This window comes from Phaethon lepturus, unplaced genomic scaffold (genome assembly GCF_000687285.1).
Source record: "Phaethon lepturus isolate BGI_N335 unplaced genomic scaffold, ASM68728v1 scaffold8502, whole genome shotgun sequence".
NCBI classification, from domain to species: Eukaryota; Metazoa; Chordata; class Aves; order Phaethontiformes; family Phaethontidae; genus Phaethon; species Phaethon lepturus.
The window spans coordinates 9145-17918 of record NW_010522593.1 but is presented as its reverse complement, the minus strand read 5'-3'; the positions used below and the strand labels follow the sequence as shown (position 1 = coordinate 17918).

The following is an 8774-nucleotide window of genomic DNA, read 5'->3' as shown; positions in this document are numbered from 1 at the left end:
TTCTTTAATATCGCCCTAAAACTTATTAAGTGGCTTTCTAGGAAACTAGGCTGACTTGTGCCCCACATCGGCCCAACAGACGTAGTTATTGTCCTAGAAATTTTTTTTGTTGTTTTTACCGCTTTCGTGCGAGTAATTAAAATATTTTTGAATTTGCGTGAGTGAATAAGGGTGATTTTTCCTCAAAATACATAATTTATGGGTCAGCTGTAATGTGTGAACTGGAAAAAATTTGGAAGAGCAGAAGTAGCCTGGCAGAAGAGAAACTCAGTAGGATGGTATTTAGAGAATAACTTGGCTCTAAATGGGATTTTGAGCTCACTGTGGGAAGAACAGGTTTTATTTTGCTGTTTTAATTTTTGATGGTGTGCTTATGCACATTTAATGATCTTTATTGCAACTGTTTTAGACACCTGTTCAGATAAAGGAATTTGGTGCAGTAAATAAAATTGACTTCTCCCCGGTTCCTCCATATAACTATGCTGTCACAGCTTCCTCAAGGGTAAGTGGCTTTTCTGAGGTTTTTATGCTCTTGTCCTTCAGTTGGTATCATATGAGCAAACTTAATGTCTTTTTATTTTGATAGATCCACATTTATGGTCGTTACTCTCAGGAACCAGTCAAAACATTTTCTCGCTTCAAAGATGCTGCTTATTGTGCCACATACAGAGATGATGGCAATCTGCTTGTTGCTGGAAGCGAGGAAGGTAGCATTCGCCTCTTTGACATTAATGGAAAAGCACCGCTGAGACAATTTGATGGTCATACTAAGTAAGACAGGGTTGTTTTTTACTTTGTGTGCATAAGCTTATTCGGTGTATTTACATATGTCTGCTTTGCATGTTGCTGGAAATTTAATACTAATCTATGTTGCTTGCAACTGTCCCACATAGATTTTTACTGAAAAGCAATTTAAATTAAGTTAGAGAGAATACGTTAATAAGCTCTTCATACAGATTAACCGTTCTAGAAACAAGTATTTATTTTAACAAGTATATATTTTAAGTTTGGATATTGTGGACTTTGGTTTCTAGAGCTGTTCATGTAGTGGGCTTCCTGTCTGATAAATACCGAATATTTTCTGGTGGTGATGATTATTCATCCAGTCTGTGGGATATTCCAAGTGCTACAGAAATCGTCTCATACAATGAACATGCTGATTATGTGAGATGTGGCTGTGCAAGTAAAGTGAATGCTGATGTCTTCATAACAGGTTTGACTTTCTTTTTTATGTATGCTTCTTTTGGATTGAATTGAAGAAAAAAGCAGAAAGGTAGTTTTTGATACAGTAGGATCTTGTTTATTGTATTTTAAACATGGAGTATCTGTCTTCCTACTCAGTGCCTACTTTGTTTCCTTTTTGCTTGCTGCTTAAGCTTGACACTGATGTTTGTAGGGAAGCTCTGAGCGAGCTGATTTTTAATGTCTTTTTGCTTTAACCTGTTAGGGTTAACAGGATGGTTTTGACTGGCCTTTGAAAGTTGTAAGAAAATCCTGTGAACATATCCTTTAGCTGGGATTGACTGAAATGTTTTATCAGCTTTCCAGAGGACCCTAGTTCCATTGTAGTTTGTACAGCCCAAAACTGGCAGACTCAAAAATGAAGGGTTGTGTGAGGAGTTATTTGAAACCAGTTGCTTTTGGTTTTCCTAGCAGTAGCTTTCTATTCTGTGGTAAATTGCCATGAAAAAAATAGTATTCCTTACTTCAGGAGGCACAAGAGAGATGGTTTTGCTAGTTTGCCTGATATTTACCATCCATTAATCAAGTTTATTTATATAAATAAAATTAAGACTTAAATTACTTTTGAGGCCTGACATGTTGGCTAGAATTGGAAGACTTATGTTGCCTGAAGGCTATAAGTTAACCAAGGTAAAGCACAAGGTGTTCTGAGTGTATGATTTAATCTCTGTTTGGCAGGAGCTCCTTTAGATTGTAGGACATGCCTGTATGGTTTCCAGCCCCCCTCCCCCCACCCAATAATTGAAATGATGAAACTGAAGCTATTTATGGTGGTGTTTGCAGGTTCCTATGATCACACTGTGAAACTATTTGATGCACGAACCAAAAGTAGTGTCATGACAATAGAACATGGCCAGCCTGTGGAGAGTGTGCTTCTGTTCCCTTCTGGTGGGCTTCTAGTATCTGCAGGTACCAGTAAAATCAAATTTCTTTTCTGTGGCACTAATTTGAGAAATATTTCAGCTGCTTCGTTCTTGTGTGGTGTTTTCATTTGGTAACAAAGTGGTAAGTGGCCTAACAGATGGATTTCTCAAAGACCTTCTTTAGGAATCTGTGTTGATCTGGAGGGTGAAGCTGGGGGTCTTTTTGATTTGATTTTCATGTAATTGGTCCAAAAAAGAGGAGACACTTTTAATCACAAGATACAAACTTTAGTTAGCCTGGTGCTAAAGTGAAGGAATGAACATGCTTAAGAAATTTTGGAAAGATGGGGATATATCTGTCTGTTAATGACAAGATTTTTTAGTATCTTCTTGCCATTGCATCAGAAGTCCTGTAACCCAGTGGTATCTAAAGTATTTTTGGTAAGGAGTATGTTGAATCATTCAGCTGTGCCTGTGGAATAGGCAGACTGCAGAATAAGCAGCTCTAAAAAAGAGCAGGCTGGTAGTGTCCTATCCCAGGAGATGGTTGTAATGGATGGGGGCGGTGAGTAGGTACAGAAAACTGCTACGAAGGAAGCGCTGTATGACTCCAAAAACTTCTTCAGAGAAGCGTAAATGTATACGTATGTTAAACTTGTGTGCTTCCTTCTCACAGGAGGTCGATATGTCAAAGTTTGGGATGTACTAAAAGGTGGACAATTACTAGTTTCACTTAAAAATCATCATAAAACTGTAACTTGCTTATGCCTGAACAGCTCTGGACAAAGGTTATTGTCAGGATCCCTGGACAGGTTAGTATATTTTGTGGTTTTGCTGTGATATAAATTCTTTAGGACTTTTTTCCTTTGAAAGTTATTATACGTCAGTGTGAATCTCTGCATGTTTTTTGGGGCTTAAACACTTTTAACTGTTACAGATGTAACTTATTTGAAAACATGTCTTGGGGACAAGGTACATACTGTGATATACATTAACCTTTTCCTTCTCTTAGCCTGAATGTCAGTAAGGGCTGCGTGTGCCGTTTGGGAATGCAAGTGGGAAACTTCTGAATAAGCATTAATTTTTCTGAATCTCTAAAGTGACCTTTGCAGTCTCTGTAAAGTAACTATTCTTAACTTCAGTACAGTTTAAATAACTGACAAGTGTATTATCATTCACCTTTAAATAGCCTGTTTTTTGTGTCTCTGCTGTTGCTTTTTGTACACAGTGTGCACCGAGGAAATATTTCCTCCTTGCTTGCTTGCTTGTTTGTTTGGGTTGAGTTGCTGAGTATCAGTACTAAATCTATTGCCTCTGAGACGCTGGAAGTATGAAGTGGTCTGAAATGACAGTGGTCTGTTCCCTCCCTCCTTCCCTCCTGTACTTCCTAGGCTTCCTCCAACTTCATGATTGCAAAGCATAAACTGAAGGATTACACTAGCTGTGCAGCTGTTTGTCATTCAATGCTCACAAAACTAAAGTTCATATTTGTTGTAAGATAATGTTTTGTTTTTCCGTTTGTTAATGATTTGTTTGAAGGTAAGAAATATTTAAACAGAAGCAGGATACAGGAGTATCTACTTTCAGAAATGGTCAAATAGATCTTACATTTAAAATTTAAGAAGAAATTAGAAGAAATGCTGTCTTAGTGCTTCCTAATAAGCATTGCAGAAGTCAGATACTCACTATATCTACCTTCAATTTCTTCTTCTGTCCTTGCCCCATTTTCATCTTTTTTGGGTAAGGATAGTCCTTTTCTGTATCTTTTAACAGAATCCTTCTGTTGCAGGAGAGGTAGTAACCAAGAAGCTCCGTGGTAGTCTGAAGAATGCTTCGTATAAATACTCAGTTTCCTTAAATGATCTTTAGAAGGTGGGAGTGATGAAATTCCTGTCAAGTGTCTACAATAGGGCATTAGTAACAAGGTTTTAATCATTACTTTTCCATATAGGCATGTGAAGATTTACAGTACTACTTCCTACAAAGTAGTCCACAGCTTTAACTATGCAACATCCATCCTCAGTCTTGCATTGTCGGTAAGTACATTAGAAATCTTTCTAGGCAAGGTAATTACTGACACCTTTTAAGTCACTGAAGTAATAAATTTTTGCTTTCGTTGCTACTGGGTGTTTCAGAAGAATGCTTTACATGCAAAGTAGGATGACTGAATGCATTCCTCCTGAGTAAAAAATGTTTTAAGAAGTTTTAAACATAATACATTTGGATACCAGATGTTACCTGATTAATCTGTACAAAATTGTGTATTTATCAAGGACCGTATATATCACAGGGAAAGTATTCAGTTTAGAAGGGAAGTCCTTTGACTTCAAGAAGATTGTACTCATCACTTGCCTTTCAGGAACCTGATGAGTCCTCTTGTGTGAAAGTGATAAAAGAAAAAAAAACGTAGTTCGTTTGTTGAGAAATGTAAACTAGGGTGAACTTGTCTTAAAAATTGTTAGTGTCAGGTTGGTCTGAGGAAGAAAAGAGGAGAGGGCATGAGGTATGAGCATAAACAAACTTGTCTGCCAAGGCATGTGTCGTCTTGTCTTGGAAACGGAAAACAAAGACTCATTTCACTGAAATTTTTGACTTCCAATGGATAAGTAACGTGCTGGCCAGAAATTTGGAGGCTAGTGCCACTTTTTAGATGCTGTCCTCATGTAGTCACACTCTTATGTAGCCTCTGGAGGACATGTAAAAGGGACTGTGAGGGATCTTTGCTACTTTACTATTGTCCTGCTCTTCTGGAACCTAGGGGAAGATATGTGTGGAGGGGGTGTCTTCCTTTCTTCATTTCCTACCTTGTTCCCTAAGGAGCTAGAGCTAAATGAGTTTTGAATTATTTTGAAGTGATGAGTACAGAAACAAAAAAACCCCATACTCTTTAAGCTTCTACAGCAGCTGCAAAATACCTGCAATACCTGTAGTTTTGCATAACTAGAGCTGTGTATGTATCTTTTGAAACAGTCTTTTGTTTCCTGTTGATTAAAACCCTCAACTTTTAAATGGTTATGTGAGAACATAAGACTGGGTCTACTGGGCCAAACCAAAGGCTGGTCTAATTCCAGACACAGCTTCCAACTATAGCCATAGGTTGATGCATATGGAAAACTAAAACCAGGGTGAGTGTGTCTGATAAGTTTCCTGATACTCTCCCAAACTCTAAACTCATTTTCAGATGAGAGATTAGCTCATCAGAGTGTAGTTCCTGTGTGATTCAAAGGATTTCTTTTACATAAACCTGCTCAGTCTTTCCTTGAGCTTGGACAAACTTTTAACTTTCACTCCTTTACTGGATTCCTTGACAAGGCGTTCCACATTTCTACTGCTTGTGTGTGGAATTGCCTCCTTTTGTTCCATTTGAACCTTCATTAGCTTCATTTGATGCCCCTAAACAAGACATTGATCAGCTGATCTCCATCCATACTGGTCATAATTCTGTAAGCTTTTATCATATCCCTCTTCAGTATCTTTTTTTCTTATGCTGAAGAGTTCTGTCTTAAATCAAACCAATCTTTAATTCTCCTTGGGGTTTTTTGATTCCTTTATTCTGAATCTGCTACTGTTTTTTTTGAGAATGACTCACATAGGATTTAAGATGTGGGTAAACAATGGATTTATTCAGTGGCATAATGACTTTATAGTTTCAATTTCTTCTGTAGTAATTCCTAACACTTTTTATTTGTTTTTATTTTTCTTATCAGCAGTTGAGCATTCAGCTAATGTTTACTGTTTTTATAGAATTATCTGTTAATAGTAACAGGTCATAACTCACTATTTTATATGTGAAGTCAGTGCTTTTTGCCAGTGCATCATGTAAAATTTTAACCTTTAGCATCAAATACATGCAATTTTTGTTATGTAGGTGAAATTTATACTAGTGACTGGTATTTTGAACAACTTTCACTTGTTTCTCAAAATCCTGCTGTTCCATGATAGCTTTCTCATAGCTGGTATTCATATCTGCTGTATGGCATGTAATAGCCAAAGGCAGTTGTACGCCACTAAAAAAAAAACCAAACCTGTCATAGATTATACTTACAGAAGGATGTTAATGCATATTTGAGCTTGGTTCACTAGTCAGGCTGTAATCCCTCCAGGTATTTCTTACATGTTTATTAGATGGATAGTGGTGCTTATGATCATAATGTTGGAGCTGTCACTGTTTTGAACCAGGTATTTGACCACGGGACCTCATAGAGGTGCCTTCCAGCTTAACTTATTCTGCAGTACTGTGACTAGAGCCATATCATGAAGGATAAAAATTTAAAAATCTGCATGGTAAAGCATGCATCATCAAATAAAACACCAGGTTCCTAACTCTGTGATTTCTTCGTTTTAGCCTGAAGATGAAACCATAGTTGTAGGCATGACCAATGGGGTACTAAATGTTAAACACAGAAAACCTGAAGAAAGGAAAGAAAAGTCTCAAAAGAAAAAACAACCAGCATATAGAACCTATGTGAAAGGAAGAACTTACATGCCAAGACAGGTATAGAGGGGTGAGAAAATGTATGCTGAAGCACTCCGCAAAATGTCGTGTGTTTTTTTTTTTTTTTTTTTTTCTGGTGCGTGCTAAGTTGAAGAAAGGGGAGATACAAAGACACGTAAGCTTGTTCGTGGTAATACATCTAATCCATCGTGTGGGTGTCTGCTTATTCTGAACTCGTCTTTCAATTCTAGGAAGATTTCAGTGTCAGTAAACCTGTAAAACGTGTTTTGAGGAAATATGACAAGCTGCTGAAGAGCTTTCAGTCTTCCAAGGCCCTTGATGCAGTACTGGAGGTAAGGCATTGGTTTTTGTCTCATCATAGTTGTGTGCTGTGATCCGATGTGGATTTCTTCTGTATGTCAAACTAATTTTATTTCAGTGTATAACTAGAAATGAATCAAACTTGTGTGGGTTCTGTTTTGGTTTTCCTGATATCAACCCGGTTTTGTATGTAAAGGTGCTTTGGTATTAAACTCTTCTTACATATGTCCAGACACCTATCAGGCTTTCTACTCCTGAAGTTACGGTTGCAGTCATGCAGGAGCTACATCGCAGAGGAACACTGAGGAGTGCGCTTGCAGGCCGAGACGAGAAGCAAATTAATCTCCTTCTTACTTTTGTGGCAAGGTATTATTTTAACCTGAGTTCTCTCTGACTATTTTGAGACCTGTACTTCTTAATAGCTTTTGCCATAGCGTATCAACAGATTGTGTGTGGAATACTGGTACCGTTGAAATCTCACATGCCTTCTGCTTTCTGATATCAGGGTCTGGGATTTCACTCATAGTACTGAACTAGTTTACCTGTTAGCACAAACAAATTTTGCTGATAGTATAAGAGAGTATATTGTACTTCGTCAGCCATTTTATCCTTAGTCCCTTATTTTCTGTGTTCTCAATGGAATTTGTGACTTCGTTAACCTGAGGCTTTCGCTGGTCCTCCAACCCCCACTGCGTTCCTGAAAGGGGAAGGGTAAACATTGCATGTAGCTTTTTTGACTTGCATCTCTGCTGTTCTGTGATGTCTCTTCATGAAGAAAAAGTCTGTCTCTGTATGAGAAAGCTGCTTGTTGATGGGAGGAATGCGGTTGGCAAAACCAGTAAAATTAGGATGTCTTCTAATTTTGCAGGCGTGTGATTGAACCTAGATTTACTCCTGTACTGGTGACTGTTGCAGATATGATCACTGGTAAGTACAACACTAAAAAATTCTCAAAAGCCATATAGGTAGTTTGGAAATAAGATAAAAAGTGCTACATTTTTAAGAAACCAAAACCTTATAAAAACTTACAAACTAACCTCTATGGATTAGTTTATAAGTATGAACTCAGTGTCAAGAGAATGATCCAAAAAAGAGCTATTGCCAGATACTTTGACCACAATCAGTATATGATTTGCACTAGCTGCAGGAAGCTCCTCATGGTCTTCAAATATCTTTAATACTTCATGTTTCTATACTTATATAGTACAAGTGAATTCTGCTTCTCCTATGAGATAAAAATAGTATTTGAGGTAGTAAAAGCTTCTGGTTTTGTTAGTTTGACTTAATGTTACTGTGAGTACATACCAATAATTAACACTGTTTTCAGAACACCGCTGAAGTTGTCGTATATGTCCACAATGTCGGACTTGTGTCAGACTCCTTAAATGCACCTCTTAACTAGCTAATATAATTTTCACGTTTTTATAGATGTGTGGATTCTTAAGTGACTTTTTTCTTCACAGATATTTATCAACCTGTGGTTGGGCAGTCAGCAATTGTTGATAGACAATTCTTGAAACTTCAGGAAGCCATAGGAAAAGAGATTGACTATCAAGAGGAGCTACTAGAAGTTTTGGGAATGATGGATACACTGTTTGCTACTTTTACTAAGAAAAGAGCTACTTACCTAGAAGAGAACAAAAGTAATGGTCTTACAGTGACCATTGAAACAAATATGAATAACTGACTGACAGCCATCACAACAAATTGTCACAAAAATAATATGGACTTCAAATACATGATCTGTTCTTGTAACTTTTTAATAATAGTGACTCTCAAAATAAGCCCCTCTTATGTTGAAGCTTTGTCTTCCAAACTGTTTTTGAATAGGCTGAATTACTGAGGACCGAGAAAGAAGGATGTTTTTAAGATTTTCCATGCAATATTTTTCAAACAATTGAATTTTAAAGTTT

The 8774-nt window shown here is 37.3% G+C and overlaps 1 protein-coding gene across 1 annotated transcript; it reads left to right on the top strand.

The window, feature by feature from the left end:
• The first annotated feature begins 413 nt into the window (after positions 1-413).
• On the top strand, positions 414-8569 carry UTP15 (UTP15, U3 small nucleolar ribonucleoprotein, homolog (S. cerevisiae)). Its single transcript, XM_010281851.1, has 11 exons — positions 414-502; positions 587-771; positions 1035-1213; positions 2026-2151; positions 2782-2917; positions 4057-4141; positions 6451-6600; positions 6792-6893; positions 7094-7227; positions 7730-7788; positions 8325-8569. The coding sequence occupies exons 4-11, from the start codon at positions 2079-2081 to the stop codon at positions 8546-8548; spliced, it is 963 nt and encodes a 320-aa protein (XP_010280153.1). The 5' UTR covers positions 414-502; positions 587-771; positions 1035-1213; positions 2026-2078; the 3' UTR covers positions 8549-8569.
• Positions 8570-8774: the final 205 nt, after the last annotated feature.

What these genes read in the sequence shown, in the direction of transcription:
- UTP15 (XM_010281851.1), top strand. Translation starts at nt 2,079, where the DNA reads ATGACAATAGAACATGGCCAGCCTGTGGAGAGTGTGCTTCTGTTCCCT. An exon ending in TGGGCTTCTAGTATCTGCAG is followed by an intron (nt 2,152 to 2,781) that starts GTACCAGTAAAA and finishes TCCTTCTCACAG; the next exon opens with GAGGTCGATATGTCAAAGTT. An exon ending in GAACTTACATGCCAAGACAG is followed by an intron (nt 6,601 to 6,791) that starts GTATAGAGGGGT and finishes TTTCAATTCTAG; the next exon opens with GAAGATTTCAGTGTCAGTAA.